At 42.6% G+C, this 17,919-nt stretch overlaps 1 protein-coding gene across 1 annotated transcript in view; it reads right to left on the bottom strand.

Moving 5' to 3' along the window:
* Positions 1–17,919, bottom strand: part of nr6a1a (nuclear receptor subfamily 6, group A, member 1a) — a 124,271-nt gene that overhangs the window by 85,703 nt on the left and 20,649 nt on the right. Inside the window, exon 2 of the mRNA XM_080894611.1 lies at positions 6,388–6,432. Within this exon, the coding sequence (XP_080750737.1) occupies positions 6,388–6,432 (45 nt within the window). The remainder of the gene's footprint in view (positions 1–6,387; positions 6,433–17,919) is intronic.

The raw sequence follows: 17,919 nt of genomic DNA, 5'->3' as shown, positions 1-17,919 counted from the left end.
CATACATATCATACATATATATTTATGCATACATATCACACATATATATTTATGCATACATATATATTTATGCATACATATATATTTATGCATACATATCAGGGTGTCTCACTGAAGCAGAAAAGTTCTGATATGAACAGAGGTTTGATGGGGGGTTTAAGGGAAAATCAAAGTCAAATGCATCTACAAAACTACTTTTTTGTCTTTTTTATGGCAATTAAATTAAAAATGTAAGTTGATCACAGGGAGCAAGCGAAGGTTTGTTCCAGGCCTCTGAGCAATGCTTTCATTCTACAAATGGATCACAGTCTGAAAAGACGCATAACAAAAAACCCACAAACAGACAAGATTTTAAGACGGTTTTCCCCACAGTGGGCCTGTCACAGTCCCAGCACCTGCGAGTACAAACACTGGGTTTTAATCGTGCTCACATGTGAGGGGAGAATTCTTAACATCAGAGAATAAATGCTCAGAAAAGTGAGGAAGAAGGAATTTTACTGAAACTTGGTTTTCCATACATGAGCAGAGTGACACGAGCAAAGACTCGGACATGGGATAATCTAAGAACATTAATATATCGTAGAATACAGCATGTCATTGAAGGGAAGAATTATAGCCACTCCCTGTACGATCGTATCATTGGTTTATTATTGGTGTCACTGTATCGTGTGACTGATGCATCACTGACAATGACTAACAGCAGGTTTTTCTTTTTTCCAGGCTTCATCTGATTGTTTGGCGATTCCCTGAATCCTGGCTCTGTGTGAACATCGAGGACGCCGCTTTGCATTTATTTAGCATTACTGTTATGTTGTGGCGACTGTTCCCTCGGTGCGGGCAGTCACAGCGTAGGCAGGGGGCTCGGAGTGTCGCCTAAAGCGGTCCTCCCACCACGATCCAGACGCCGAATTCCACAACCAGAGTTTTCCATTACTAACTGAAAGCCTCAGCGATACTTCTGCTCCTGTTTGTTAATGTCGCCTCGTTTCCTTTAGCCAGGCTGGAAATACAACGAGCTACAAAGTCAGTCATACTTCACGACATTCCAGGAATTCCAAGGCTGGAAGCGAGCCTGTCAGGGACAGAACGGACATGGCTGCTGTGGGGGGCTTTTGTAATTACACAACCAGCACCCAAATATATTATGACTTCAGTTTATAATCACCTTAAATATGATTAAATATATACACTTTTTTAAGGGTTGAGCCTTATTTCCATATGTCACTGGAGGAGACGCAGACATGTGGGAATGCTGTAACTGTAAGGTTATGTTAACATGCTGGGAAATTTCAAACACACTGATATTTTTCCAGCCAGAGTAGACCCCAAAGTGTGTGTGTGTGTGTGTGTGTGTGTTACATTTACAGTGGGAAAGTGTTGGGGGGGCATTGAGGAGCAGCCTGGGTCTTTACTGGTTTACTAAGCAGCAGAGGGCCACAGATCCATTTTGTGTACATATCTGTGTATTATCAGGGAACATAAACTCTGTGCACATATCCGTGTTTAAAATATTACGATATGTTATGAAAGAAAGAACTGAAAAGTTAAATACTTTGATCTGAGCACAAAAACAACTGAAGATGAACGTAGAGAGGATAAATCTAAATGTCGACCTTTTTAAAGAAATCCTCTTATCTGGGATTCGGCTGCAGCACAAAACACTCGTCGTCTATAAACTGGAGCCACGATAAGCCTGCTGCAATTCTAAAGCTCCAGGTAAACTGTGCTGGCATTCAATGAGGGATTCATGTACAAATAAATGAGTAAATGAAATGTCAGCGCAGGTTCTCTGCAACTGTGAGTAAAGAGGACTATCTACAGAGGCCTGCACGCGGCGGATGGACACGTTTGCTACTTATATCAGGGCCACACAAACTGTGCTTGTTTATCCCTGTGGTGTCGGGCTTTGTCATCATACACTGTGAAGTTACAGGCACTGACACTGGGAACTGCGTGACCCACTTCTCCCTGACCTGGAAACACTCCGCAGGCTGACCTGCAGTCCAACGCCAACGCAGCTCGCATCAAGCGAAGGAAGAAAAAAGGCACAGCGAACGAAATCTAGGCTCAACGTAAATTATTAAAGGCTAAAACGATGAGAAAGCACAGAGGGCAGCAGCAGAGCCCCGCCAACGGTGAAATCCACTTTATGTGAGCTGAAGGGAATAAAGAGGAGGCATCTGAAGCAGGGCAAGTGTTTGACTGCTCTGCTCCGTAGCACGCAGGAAAATCAAAACCTGGTGATCCTGAATGACTTCTGGACACAGCCATATGAAGTTAGCCCAGTTATGTGAGGACAAAGGAGAAGCATGTGCTGGGCACAGGCCAAGTACTTCCATATGGGTGCTGAGTTCACTGGGTCCAGGTGGCACGTGGGATCATACGTCACGTGGGGGTCCAGCAGGGATCTACTGCCCCCTTATGGTGTGTGCCGTGCAGTGTCGCATTCACGAGGCACGTTTACATTACAGGTCAGCTGCTTTGGCACATCTCTTGCATCGGCTTTGAAGTTCTCACATCTCATCGTCCGAAACAGCAACACAGCGCTGGTCTGCAGCTCCCTCAGAGCCTTTAACTCGTGACACTTTTTGTGTAGTGACTATTAGTAAAACAGAAAGATGAAAAGCAGCTTTGACGTTGTGTAAAGAGTTTATTTTGTCAGATGACAACTCCAGAAATGTATTCCACGTCTTCTCATTTGCTAACAGTCCTTGATACCAGACTACTGATGATCAGCTCCCACACTGCCCGTGCATGGGCAGCAGCACCAGGAAGATAAAGGCCGCAGCAAATGTAAACACACAGTATTCTGCTATTCTATGACCGTTCATTTCACTGTCACACTGTAACTGTTTGCAAATATTTTAGCACATCAGAGCGAACAATGAGAACAACGAAGTGAAAGGACTGCACGCAGGACTGTCCTCCAACAGCTGAGCCAAAGCAACAACTATTGGAATATTATAAATATCATGAAACCGCCCTACATGTCATCATTTGTAATGTGCACCACTGCAGAGGTCACTGATTCATTAACAAACGTGAGGTAAAAATATTCCATATGAGTAAACACAGAGTGACTTTGTAAACCATTTATTTGTCACACCAATTTATGGGAATGAACTTCGATATAATAACTGAAGGAACAAAACCAATAAACAAACTAAATGTATCAGTTTCTGCTCGCGGTCAACCAGGTCCAGTCTGATAAATGCAAAAGGAAATAAATGTTCTTAAACTATTTCATGGCCTCTTTTTCTTTATATACCACCAGTCCACATGCACTAAGACGGACATGAAATACATATATTACATTATTTTGTTTTGTTTCTAGTTTGAGTAGAACAGTTACAGGACTGAGTGGGAAACTGTGTGCACAGATCCAGTCAGTCCAACTGCTCAGGGACAAAGTTGAGAAGAGAAAGTCTCGTCCCCACCTGGTAATGATTAACCACGAAACCACAGACCATCACCAAAGGACACTGATAAGCCATTGGTCACTGAAGGGGAGGGGGTCAGAGAAGAATGAGGACCGGGTCAGCACAGGGCGACTGGAGGTGGAGCTCAAAACACGAAATTAACTATGTTTAAAATGGAAAATATACATAAACTACAAATTCATTTTGAAACCTATAGAAATGGCCCATCACCCAATCAGCTTCCAGCTGATTAACAATAACGAGTCTAATTCAGTCGTTTATTTTTATCCATCTTTAAACGACTTAATGGCTCCAAAACCACATTCACCAAAATTCTTTCAATAAATAAATGTCACGAATTCGCTTCTTTCTTCCACAACAAATGTTGTAGTGTTAGAGGTCATGTGTGCTGTTCTAGTTTATCCAGCACTGCTTCACATTCTTATCAAACTACTGCTGTGAGTCCACATACCTGCTAACCTACAAATCTAGATCCCATCCACCCAGCTCTGTTTCTCTCAAAAGTGCTGTAATCACTCCACTACTCCAGAGCCATGAGTATTTACAGATATTTCTAAACCGTTTTCTCAGCTCAATATTTGGAAAAAAACACATTTACAAACAGCTGTATGAAGAACTTCTCACAGTCTGTAATGATAAGGACCAATAAGGTTTCAGTAACAGCTCTTACTAAAGTCACCGAGGACCAGCAGTGACTCACAGTCCTGGTTTTATTTGATCCCTTTCATTTTAATTCAAAGACTTCATGAGTTGCTTTAACAGGTCAGCTTCCTGGTTGGATTACATCACAGCTAAAGGGTCGAACTTTTAATATTTCGATCGATGACTTTAGACCTGCACAGGCTTCAGTCAGGGGTTCCTCAAGGGTCTGTCCTTGGTCTACTACTCTTTAACCTTGATGTAGTATTTTGGTAATAATATGAAGAGTCATAATGTGTCCTGCTGCTCTTATGTAGATGATACAGAGCTACATTCTACTCTGATCTTCTAACCTCTGTTCACAATGAGCTGCACTCACATTAACTGCAGATGTGTCAAAACTTGGAGACGAGACTTTCTCTTTGTCTAAATTTGATCAGATTTAACTTCCATTTCTGTGATTCAAGTTCTGATGATCGTATTAATAAGGCCACCAGACCTCCTTTCTATTACTTGAAAAATATATCAAGTTAAAAAACCTGACTCTGACCTGCATTCATGACAAGCAGGTGAGATTATTGTAACACTGCACTGGACTTTCAGTAGAACTAGTTCAGGACATTCAAATGCAGCAGCCAGGATCCTTACACATGAAAATATTATTCCCAGTAATACTTTGGCTCCCTGTTCAAGACAGAATGACCTTCTATTAATCCAAACACACTCGGTGTTTTTGGCCCGAGGTTCATCTCCGACACGCTCAGTTATTCCCAGAATCAAATCAAATGTCACTGCCGCACGAATTCAAGAGATCTGCATGAATTTGGCTTTTAAACAGTTAACTTCCAGCTGATGGAGATGAACGTGTGAGTGATGAAGTGTGCAGCTCTTTCTTTTTTTAAATGGACTTCATCTCTTTACGCTTCCCCAAAGAGCTCTGAACATCTGTGGCCAGGACAGCACACTGTCGTGGGTTTACAGCCCCGTGGTGCACAAATCCATCTCCAATAAATGACCATCTGCTGCTTCATGACGACAACACGATTCACCTTCAGAGATTAAGATTCTAGTGAAGAAAAAACATTTCTGAGATAACAGAGTTGATATTAGGACTTCATGTACTGGGCTCGTGTTGGAAACAGCTGCTGCGAGCGCAGCTATTCGGTCCCTGACCTGGCTTTTTTTGGTCACTGAATGGAGGTCTGTGAATTCCCAGCCCTGTCACAGCATTTACAAGCCGGAGGAGGCTTTCTGCAGCCCCCCTTGACCTCTGCGTCACCCTTGCCCAGTGCGTGCACTGCAGCATCCTGGGATGAGAATAGAGCTAACAGAGCGAACCCACCTCGTCAAGTTTACAACCCAATCATGCCTGGGCTCATAAATCCACGCCTTCTCCTGCAGCACGCTGACAATGCCCACCATTCAGTGTGTGCGCAGGTTTAATAGTTCCTCTCGGCTTCCTTCTACTTCTTAGTGACCCCTCCTCCCCACACACACACACACACACACACACACACACACACACACACACACACACACTTGCAGGTTTATGGAGGAACTATGAGAGCAGAGCTGCACACAAACAGGTCAGCGTGGAGTCACGGTGAGGTCAGCGCTTTTTGAACTGTGCATGACCTATGACCCTCTCCATGGTGCCACCTGGCGCTGCAATGGCAGCCAGGGGAGTCCTGAGTGAACTTCATCTGAACCTGGACCTTAACATTGGACCACTGCCTCACCCTGTCCCCCTGCATCCAGCTTCCCCTGAAACCAGGAGTCACGTCTTCCCGACACATTTCTACAGCTCGTGTTGCATCTCTGCACTGCGTCCACCGCGCAGAGATGTTGAAGACAACAAAGACGTCGATTACTTTCATTTATTGAAGTTCTCTGAGATCACATCGCTGAAGCAGACCATCAAGACTCGTTGCTTTATGAAACGTGTAAATGTGTTTAGACATTTCATTTCCACTTGTTGGATTTCTCTCTCCATGCTCGTGTGGATGGAAGCGGCTGTCGTTGGGTTTATACCCCCCTCTTGTGGTTTTGATTGGAAACTAGAACCCATTTATTAATTTCACATTTCACTTTACCACTAGAGGGAGATCTTTGTCCAAAGATCATTTTCAAGATCAGAAACTAAAAGTGAGGTTCAGCGTTGTTGGACCAGAGAAAAGTTCATGTATTTTGGAGTAAACAGATACTGGGGGCAAATGTAACTAAATATTTTTCATTAGTACTTAAACAGAAAAGTAAGGGAAGATAAGTAAGATTGAAATCTGAGGTAAGTGCAGGTTTATGAACGTACCCATGTTGTTGTGCTCAGTTTCAAGCTGATGATCGCTGTAAAAACCTGCAGAAAAGAGGTGCGAGGTTAGTGCTCCAATTGTTACAGAGTACTGGCAATTATGATAATATTAACAAAAAGGATTCAAACTCCAACGTGCAATTAACTGCTGTAAGACACAAAAGTTATAGCACAAAGTTTGGCTTCTTTTAGTTTGGCAGTTCAGTCAGTCAGACTTGTGTTGTGCCTGTAGCCCACACATCCACACTGACCAACGCTACTGCTCAGGGTAGCTGAGCAGGTCGTCTATTAACAGCTGCTCTGGTTTGCACGCCAAATATACCAAGCCCACGTTGCTCTCTGGTGTACTGGACATGTCCAATGTGTGTGAATGTTAGACAGAAAGCTTGTGCGAATGGGCGAATGAGGCAAGTTACATAAAGCCCTTTGAGTGCTCAGGTAGAGCACAAAGGCCATTTAAGGCCAGTCCATTCATTTAAGCTGGAAGTCTGGAGGCTACAGCCCAGTGCGAACAACAGTGAGCAGAGCAGACATGCTGAGCCCAGAGGAGAGAGTAGTCTACCTGAACTAGATTGTCTGTAAGCCAGGGGAGTGTGGCCACAAAGTCCCATCACAGTGTGTCCTATGCAGATATGAACACGGCTTGATGAGGATGCATGCAGAGAAACCCCCCCAACATCAGAAGAACACACCAGGCAGCTAAGCATAAGAAACTGTCGCACAAGCTCACCACAAAATGTTGCCAGGTCTGATACTGCAACAATCAGACATAATTTCACATGAACAACATAAAAGTGTGGATCCATCCTGTTTGATATCAGTGGTACAGGTTTCACACACCTTTGAGTGCCAACAGAATATTGCTTAAACACCACAGCTTAAGACTATTATGCTTTTCTAAAGATAGCTTATCCATCTTCTGATCGTAGATCTCACAGTGGAAAAGGAGACTTGCATAGAATAGAATAGAATAGAATAGAATAGCCTTTATTGTCATACAACGAAATTGGAGTGCCACTCCCTTGGTGCAAGTTTCAATAATAAATATAAATGTAAAATATAAAAAGTACAAAAAAAAAACAATCGTAAGTACTCAAACAATAGTATGTACAATATATACAGGATAGCAGCATAATATAATGACAGTGACGTCATTCACGCATCATGATGTGTGAATGTTTCAGTCCAGTGTCTTAAACATCTTTTCACCTGTAACCTCATCACTAAAATTCATGTCTTACTTTAGCAAACTCAGCATCGATCTCCTTCATTTTATGTTGTTTTTTATGTAAATAGATTGAGATGATCTCTTATTTCCTTCTGGTTGGTGACTCATGCTCACCCCTGTGACAAATCCCACCACAACAGGCTGTATTATAAAAGACTCAGCGTGAAGCCTCTAAGGAAACTCGTTCTGATCCTCTTGGTGATTGTAAACTAAGTAGCATGTGGGGAGCAGCACAGGTTGCAGTATCATATAGTAATGCATATACTGCTTTATTCAACCTGTTGGCTCCACTGAGACTTTACAATATAAGCATAATGTTGCATTTAAACTAATGATGAAGATCGTGCACTCCTCAGGAAAGTGTTACGCGAGGTCATCCGGCAGGGGAAAAGCAGGGCCCTTCTTTAATACATCTGGCAGCTCGAGGAGTCTCCCCCTGCTGGCCTTTAAGATGAATGCAGTTTTAAGGGGCTCCCACTGTAAGACTGGAAAGCTACATGCAGTCGATGATCACCAACAAGGCGTCCAAGTCAACTAAAACTAGACGTCAAAAAATAGTGAACAAAAATAAAAATCAACAAAACAAAGTAACTGAGGCAGTACAGAGTACTCACAAATCTGAAACAGAAAGAGCACTCTCAGTTACATGGAGTAATAAAGGGCAGACCCACTCAGACCTTACACTGTGTGTGTGTGGTGTCAAAGAGGTGTGACACAACAGCAACCGAGTGGACCTAAGAGCAGACCACAGCCACCTCACCATCATTGTTCACACTCAGGCTACAGTTCGCACAAGCTCACCAAAGCTGGACAATAGAAGACTGGAAACATGTTGCCCAGTCTGACATCTCAATTTCTACTGGAAAAAAAAAAATCTGACAGTTACCATCAGAATGGGTCATAAACATCCTCCAAGCGGGGATCCATCCTGCTTTGTATCAGCACTACAGACTGGTGGTGGAGCTGTAGTGATGTGGGGAATGTGTTAGCATGAAAATGTGGAGGAAATTTCTCTGGTTTGATCTCAGTTTGGTCAATTTAGTTTTCACAAGCAACCTGATGAAGTTTGGGTGCTTTCCTGTGAGTCACCTGCCATCACAGAGCGCTGCAACATCTGAACTTTAATGCCACGCACATTCACCTCTAACATCCATATCATTAAGAACATTAAAGCTAAAAAAGTTTCATTATAAAAAGTAAAAATAAACCAAAATATTATTATAACTCTGATCAATCCCCAACACTTAACACAACATGAGTAGTTTTAATACAGCTTACCTTCTTATCTTATGTGTGTTCATTCGTGCACGTTTGTTTTCACTATCATTCATTTTGACTTGCTAACTTGGTTATTGTGAGACCAGGCTTCAGTCATTAGTTATGAAACAAACCCTAACCCTGATCAGGGAATACTCCCTACCTTCCTATCTGATGCTGCTTCTGTAGGAAGCACTTTACAGCACGTTTCCTTCACGTGTCACCGCGTCCATGTATGAAGAACTGTTGTACGCAAAGACTCGAAGTCTCCACCAAACTAGTAGCAACAGTAAAAGCTGACCGCGCTGGACCACACAGTGGGAAAACATTTTTATGGATCTTTTATGCACAGCCTGACACATCATCGGGCTCCCCTAACCCCACGACAGTCTGTTTGCTTCATATTAGTTACCCACTTGCTGTCTCAGCTTTATTAGACCCACATTTTTTCCCCGTCTCACCTCCTGCAGCAGCCTGGCCATCTGTGCAACCACCAAGTGACTGGTTCTCACTTACATAGCACCGAGCGAGCTCCATCAGTCACATCCAGACTGGTGCAGAATGTTGGTGCATAACCCCCCCCCCCCATCTGTGTCAGTGTACCACCCTGCTATCAACAGCTGTAGACCCTTGACCCGACACACGCCAGCTGCCTGCACCTGACCCCTCCTTCCCAACCCCCCTCCAACACCAGGGCATATGTTCTCCCTGGAGCACACACACGAACACACGCGTGCCTCAGTCAGCCGAACAAACATACGTTACATATGTAACATCCATGTAACAAGTTCCCCACCTCCACACAGTTCTGAGGAGCTGCAGCTTTGAAGTGAGACAAGAAGTTTGGATGTCACCTCGAACTGCAGAGAAGTTCACCTCCAGCCATTATATCTGCCATGTGACTCAAAGCATTTGGAACTTGTCGACTGAAGGACCACAACCTACTTTTATGTGACTGCACCAACTGTCTTTATCTTACATCTCTTACAATTACAGTTTAGTTATAAGAGGCATGTGTAGGTATGGCAGATGTACCTAAGATAAGCCTCATCATTAACGAGTCGCTGATAACCTGTTAAAAAAAGTCACGTTTTTTTTATTACTGCTCTTTAGGGTTCAGGCTTTGAAATGTTGTCTCCACATCAGCACGAATCAGAGAATGGAACTGTGGACAAATATATTTATCATTTACAGTTTCGTTGACACAAAATGTATTTTGGCATCCAAAACTTCAAAAACATACATGAGTAATAAAAACCATCTATCTATTAAAGATGGTTAACAGTAGCCTGGTTAAAAGTGCTTTGTGTTAACTCCTCACACACCCCCACACACAACAATGGGCATCAGTGGGATTCCATTTGTGAGGCTCACAGCAATTAACACGACTATAGCTCTGTGAAGCTGTATCCAGACACAGCGTCAGTGCCAAATGTTTCCACGTCCACTGGTGTCGTCCATAAGATTGTAACAAAAGCAGGAGACCTATTACAGTTAGAAACCAACGTTAATAATTAACCCTTTAAGACCTGCCATAGTCCGCCAGAGCTTATATTATATTTTTACAGGCTGTAGTGTCATTTTTGGGAGCATTTCAAGTTGCTATACATCAATACAACCATTATAGCCCAAATTTTAATAATATGCATGCATTAAGTGCATAGTAATTACATAAATTTCAAAAACGTGCAATAAACTACAAAAAAATTGAAAATCGTTTTTGTTTTTTAACATATATTTCTAGTTAGAGAAATTTAAGAGGCTTATCCCTCAAAACTGTAAATACAAAAAAGTTGCACAAAATAGTTTCCTACCACAGGAAATTTATTTTGAGTGTCTTTATAGTTTTATTTTTGAAATACACCAATTTTCATATACTGCAGGAAAAACGAAAATAAATATTATGATGCAAATTTGCAAAAAAGCAGCATGTGCATCAAAATAAACTATTTCCAGCAGTGCAATATGAGTCCTCAGCATCCCAGAAACGACACAGAAAGTCATAAAGTCAAACATAACTTTTAAAAACACCAGTATAGGCTCATGAGGCCCTGAAGGCAAAAAACTACATTTCCGCAAAATGACGTCACTTCCGGTTTCGGGCAGGACATGGAGGACATGCGAGAGTTCGTGCTGATGGACGTAGGAAGTGATCGGATCGGCAAAGCGTGTTTCTGGAATATTATGTTTTTGTTGCTGCAAGCGCTTTTTATGCAGTTTTTCAAAGCTATATGTGGAAGGAAACTGACTTAGGGCAAGCTGATGGCATAAGATGTAAGTACAACTCCTCCGGTTTCATATGCAAAAAAAATTATGGCGCTAGCTTATGTGGTTGCAGTGCTACCGGGATTTAAAAATAGTTAGCAAAACGGAGCGTGCCCGCTCCGACCGGCTTTAAAAGGGTTAAAAACACCCCCTCTGTTATATGAGAATACCACAGTAAAGGGTTTGTCGCTTTTTTGTTTGTTTCTTCCAAAAGATTCCCACCTGTGTCTCCTGCACTTCATCGTGCCCTCATCACACACGGCCACAAAATCACCCAGTGAGTCTCTGCAGATGCAGCCACACTCATCACATCTGTCACGTGTGGAGATTCAACATGAAAACTACAACAAGCAAGATTTGAGTGTCGTATCAACATATTATTATTATAATGATGAATAATGGGGGATGAGCAAAACTAACACTGATTGGAGCGCCGGCGTGGTCCACAGACTATCGTTCATCACTACAACCACTGTTGACAATCCGAGCTCCTGTTGCCTAGGCAACCTTTTAAAGTACTCATCCCTCTTTACATACACAGCAGTGTATTCTTCATTGTCACTGACAGTCAGTTTAGGCGCTCACCTTGAAGCTGAAAAGATTAACCTGGGACCCAGCACCACCGTGAAGTCGTTCATTTTTTTAAATTAGATTTTTCTCCTCTATGGTGTCCACTCAGCACATCGCTGCAAGTCCATTCCTGTGTGAAGACATGTCTTAGGGCACAGTATTCACTGCTTTCTGAATAACCATTGTTTCTGGAACCCTAAGCATAGCTGACTACTACTCTGTTTCCATTAGACTCATACTCAGACCGTACGAGAGGTCTGAGTATAAGACACTACAGATTTGAATGAGATTATTGGAGATGGTGGGTGTTTGGAAGCAAGAACAACACATTTAAAATCTAAAACACTACCATGTGCTGCAGGAAAGTCTTCTTTCAATATCCGGCCAGTGTGTGTAAGAGGCCACGCTGAGAGCACAGCGGTCCTGCCACACATCATTTTCCAATTTTCTTTCTGCTCTCTCGTCAGCTCTTAACAACAACGTTTATGTGACTGGGAGTAGAGCAAAAATATTTATCACGATATACATTTGAAAATTTGTGATAACGATATAACTGACGATATAATTGACACGAGACAAAATACTTTACAACTCCACAACTTTAGTAGTGCAAAAATCCCCATCGATGTATTTTCACTTAAACAAGCAGCTGTTTTTTGCATTAAAGTTATATAAAAATGTAACAGTGCAAACTCCTCGCTGACAGTTTAACCAAAAGGCATTTCCAGTGGAAACTGGCCGACATATCCTCAGCATAACCATGTATAATATCCACAAAACTTAAAAAGAGCTTATACACACACAATACGGTAATATTATGTTGAAGAACAGTACGTATCACTCCGCCAGGCTCCGCCTACGATAGCCGTAATGCTCCGACAATCCATCAAGCGGTGCGGCTTCGTAGCTTAGCAAAGTCGTACTGAAACATTTGACAGATTTTCGAGCACCGTGCACATAAAATCGTTTCGAGGTCAGTAAACACAACCAGAGTTCATACATAAGGCACACGGGATTATAAGGGGCACTGTCGACTTTCAGACAAATCAAAGGATTGATTTTAAGTGCGCCGTATTTTCCAAACAACACGGTAATAACGACGGCCCGCTAGCATGCGCTACCAAAAATAGTGCTTTGTTGTGTATCTGACGGACGAAAGCTAAACCAGTTCCACACCAGTGAAGCTGCAGCATTTTTACAAACCAGTTCAGATTCATCGTTTCATTCAACGATCCGCTCTCGCTCTTCTCATTCGCCATCGGCGCCATGCTTTTTCCGCCACGTTTTACCCATATTCTATCGCCGTATTTCATTTTGTTATCGTTGCCCAACATTATACCGGTATTACTGTGAATGGTATGATCTGGCCCAGCGCTAACTGGGATCAAGTCGTGTTTCGGTTGTCGTGTCTGTCGATAACAGACCAGCAGCAGAGCTCTCCAGTGTGTGGTCTCTGTTGCTAATCCTCATGACGGCTTATTGACCGTGATAGCCTGAGGCTGGAAAGGCTTCCAGCAGCAGCCAATGCAGCAGAGCCTGCGCCGCCGTGGCCCATTGTGTGCGGACAATGAAAGGCTGCATCTTTAACCTTTCACCTTTAAAACCTCTGCAACTTCAGGGCTAATCAGCTCGCTATCAAAGTAACATACGGCCTCCTGTCCCCCTGTGGATGGAGACATGCTCAATGCAAGGTTTATAACAAGTGGCTCAATACTGCATCAGCCTATCAGAACGGGCAGCTATGAGCTGTATTGAGCAAATGTATTTTTCTGCATTTGCAAACAACAACAGGCTAAAATATATGAATGTTATACCAGCCTGACACCTCTAAATAAGAACAAGCAATGACTGAGTGTAACATACGTCAGTCTTTTTGTCCAGTCTTACTTGCATGTAATCTAAGTTACTGGCTAAACGGCTCAAAAATCTAAAGTGTGGTTACAAAGAAGAAAGCCTCACTTTGTAATGATTTCACTGCTTATGTATTGCAGTGAGCAAGCACTATTCCAAGCCAGGACTGTAAACGTCTATTACAATACAAGATAAGCTCTGTTCCATCCTGAGAAGGCTGGGCATGTTTGTTCATGACACCACAAAGATTTACATTTCCTCCATATTAAATATACACCAGTCCCCTAAACCTACAGAAATCCTCAACCTGAAGCCACTACACTGCCCGGGGTTTCACAGCACTCATGCAGCAACTCTATCAGTCCATCAGCATCCCAGCTCCTCTGTCCCAGATGGGCTAGGGTTCCACATGGCCAGCGGAGGGCAACGCCAGTTTGTTATCCGAGTAGTTTAGTGTCTACCTGCCATGCCAACCAGACTAGCGACATTCTGATTTCATTGCTAAAAACCCACCCAGCAGCATTCTGGGACATCATGCTAAACTGGAACGGCCGCTTTAAAAGACTGAACATTGCAAAGACAGGAAAGACTGACAGGCATGTAGAAAAGTGGGAGAGTATATAATGTCAGAGCAACCCGTCATTGGCCACATGAGCGAGGTCACAAGTGTTTCTTTGAATACCGCGAATAAGCCCATTAACAGGATAATCCCTGCCCCCTTTTGACTGCAGCAGCCTCCTGCTGATAAAGACAAAACTGACCACTTTTATCAGATCGCCGTCTGTCGTGACGCTCAGGCAGTTCAACTTTAATGTTAATATTTAAAGGCAAACACTTTGTTATATGAGAATACCGCAGTAAAAAGGCTTGGGGAATGACTGAGTGGAAAAAGTCTCATCTCTAATATGAAGTCATTCAGCGTCTCCTGGCCACTGTACGGTCAGTCAAGTTACATTTAAGCCTTGTTGACATTACAAGCTCCAGTTGCCTAGGTAACCTACCAAAGTACTTACCCTTATATTTCTATGAGTTGTATTCTTTGTTGTCACTGACAGTCATCTTAGTCGCTCCACTAGGAGCTGAAAGGCTGGAGTTGGGACCCACTCGCGGTTATTTGTCCATCATCGCTTCAAGTCATTAATTGTCACTTTTTCCTATCATGTCATCACATCACTCCAAGTCAGTCCCTGTGTGAAGACGTCTCATCAGACACGTGCAAACAACAGTATCCACAGCTTTCTGAATGACCCACATGCCACTATAACACACAGTTCACAGCACATTGTTTGCCACTTCTTTAAGTGCCTTAGGTTCCCAGTGTTTCCATCCTTCCTTTTAATGTGTTTTACACTTGTCATCTACTTATTTTCTCATAAAAGGCTAATTTTTTCAGTTTTTGATGCCCTAAAGTCAACGTTGTGGGTTTTTATTGCAGGTACTGCATCAAGTGCAAAGAAGATTTTGGTCAATATTTCAGTGTTTTGCCAGCAAACAGTGTTAACCTTCAACTTGACAGGAGACTGAAATATATGGTTTGTCATATGCATACAAAACACTGGAAGGTTACATCAGCACACATGGCCTGCTCATTCCTAACTCTTTGTGTGATCACAGAAAGGGAGGATAGATGGCGGCATTTTTTCTTTAATTGGCAGGCATTGGTCGGTATTTCAAACAAACCTCAACTGTTACCTAACAGCTATTTTAGACGCACCGTGCTTATCGAGGATCACTCTATGCAGTCCTATGAAAACAAAGTACGGCCTTAAGATTGATCACCTGGCTGCTACTAACAAACACACCTGATTAAGTCAGCAAGTGTGACTTTACATTCAAAGGCAGCGAAACAGGAAGATTATTTCCAGTGGTAACAACTGTTACTTTAGGTCAGGGACGGCAGTAATGAACTAGAATTTAAGTATGTGTTGCTCTTTAGCATCACTGCAAACACAACCACATCGGCCCATTAAACATATCATGAGATCCTGATAAATATGATGTGTGGTCCTACTGGTTTGGTTTTTCTGTGCAATTTGAAAAAATAAATAAATAAAAATGGATGATTGTCTCCTCCATGTGCAACAGCACCAAGTGCACTTTTTCCTATGTAATAAAGTATTTTATTAGTACTTATTAATTACTTACTTATTAGTACTTGTATTGTATGGTGGTGGTCAGAGGGCCCGGTGGCGCCAGTGTCCGGCAGCCTCGCCTCTGTCAGTGCGCCCCAGGGTGGCTGTGGCTAAATGTAGCTTCATCACCAGTGTGTGAATGTGTGTGTGAATGGGTGGATGACTGGATATGTAAAGCGCTTTGGGGTCCTTAGGGACTAGTAAAGCGCTATATAAATACAGGCCATTTACCATTTGTATGTTGTTCTGTTCATCTTATTCTATTCTATTGAGGGCAAATGCCAACAACTGAGCGAGAGGGGCTGTTACTGTGTGGATAACAGCAAACACTGAACATTTCCTGCACGCAGCAATGAATTTTGTTCGCTCAAATTAAACTTTTCTTCACTCTAAATAATTTTCTCCTCAAAATGCAACATTTGTACTTGCAAAATGTTTTTTCCGTGCGCTCAGAATAGAGGCACGGAAATAACGCCATAAAGATCTACCAGGCTGCTGGAGGAACACTCGAGGTTAGGCTGCATTTTAGCCAAATGTTAAACAAATGTAGTTTCAGAAATGAGAAGATGCTCCCCGTTTAATCAAGTGTGCACTTACATACATGTACTTCTACATGTTATGGAACGTGGACACTCCAAAGAGGTGAAAATCCCATATACACAGGTATCCCAACTCCAACACTGACTCTAAATTGTCAGCAGATTAAAACTGTATTACTTGCATATTATCCTGCTGACAGATATCAGACAGTAATTTTACCCATTTCATGAAAACTTGCTTTCTCTCAGTATCTCTTGCAGGCTGAGCGTGATGGGTTTACTTACTGAGGACGCTACAACTAAGATTACAGGACATTTACAGAAACTCAAAGATTATAATAGCATGTTGCTATGACGAGGTTATGACTGTCTCGTTTGGTATGTACATGAACAATACAGTTGTGGGTTGTGTGACGTCGGCTCTCTGCTTAATCAATCACCCACCCTGACTAGAAGATGGATGAGAGGAAGTGCCGACCACAGATAGACCATTGTTTTCACTCCACAACAGCAGGACATAATGAATCCTGCGCTTGCTGAGAGGTCAGAGTAGAGAGGATTGCTTTACCCCATGGGCACCACTTGATCTCCCACCCCACCTCCAGCAGAGACACCCATGCATAACAGTAAGGAGTTTCAGCTTGCCTTAGATAGCCTTGAAGGAGCAGATGGGTTATAACCAAGCGGAGAGGGGAGACGCTGTCACTGTTATACGACCACCTGGCTTTAGCCGTGCTGCTTACTGGAATCATCCTATCCAGCTGGCCGCTAATTAAGTCTAACTGAACATTCACTGGGTCAAAGGTACTTCCAGTGCGTGCACAGCCTGTTGAATCTGTGTTTGTAAACTTAATAGAAAACCTGTAGTAAACATGTTAAAACGAGCGTTTCATCAAACATATCATGAACTTAAAAAGATGGAAGAAATTAAGAGTACAAACATTCAGCTTGCAGGTCTACATGCGCTACTTTTTAGGAATCATAAGGCAGATTCAGAATAGTCATAAACTTCATATCCACATGCCTGCTGGCTAAAAGGAGACAGGAGAGCATCATTCGACCGTGCAGCACTAATGAACAAGCAGAATGTACATGATGGGAGGTGTGGAAGGTCTGTGGTTCGATCCCCAGGTGTTCCAGGCTTCAGACTGAAGTATCATCCCGACACATCCAGAGTGCAGGTATGTATGTAAATTCTAGTCCATAAACATCAGCATCAGAAAGAAGCATGACCCCTCAAACCTATCCCTGCAGAAAGCAAAGTAGGATCAAATGAAGCCGTTTTAGCCTCGGTCAGCAAAGGTAAACACTTCTCCAGGTTCATCATAATGTTTGCAAAAGTAACAGTGAAAAGGCCGGGTTACTGAAACAGTAGAATTACGAAAATAGTGCTTCAAGTATCTTTAATGGGCTCTGCATCGGTTGTTGCACAGGCCAGCTGTGGATACTTACTTTGGCACCATGGGAAGCAGAGCTTTCAGCTGCTCTGCTCCCAGGCTGTGGAACTCTCTGCCCCCTGAAATAAGAAATATTGGTTCTCTCCCCCAGTTTAAATCCCAACTCAAAACTCATCTGTTCAAATCTGCATATTCACTGTGAATCCACTGTTTGTTCATTTTATCTTGTGCTTTTATTTTATTGTTCTTATTCTGCCATTGTTTTACTAAGTGTTTTATCCTATTGTAAAGTG

The sequence above is a fragment of the Rhamphochromis sp. 'chilingali' genome, assembly GCF_963969265.1.
Source record: "Rhamphochromis sp. 'chilingali' genome assembly, chromosome: 10".
NCBI classification, from domain to species: Eukaryota; Metazoa; Chordata; class Actinopteri; order Cichliformes; family Cichlidae; genus Rhamphochromis; species Rhamphochromis sp. 'chilingali'.
The sequence above is the reverse complement of the archived record's forward strand: the minus strand, read 5'-3'. Positions and strand labels throughout refer to the sequence as shown.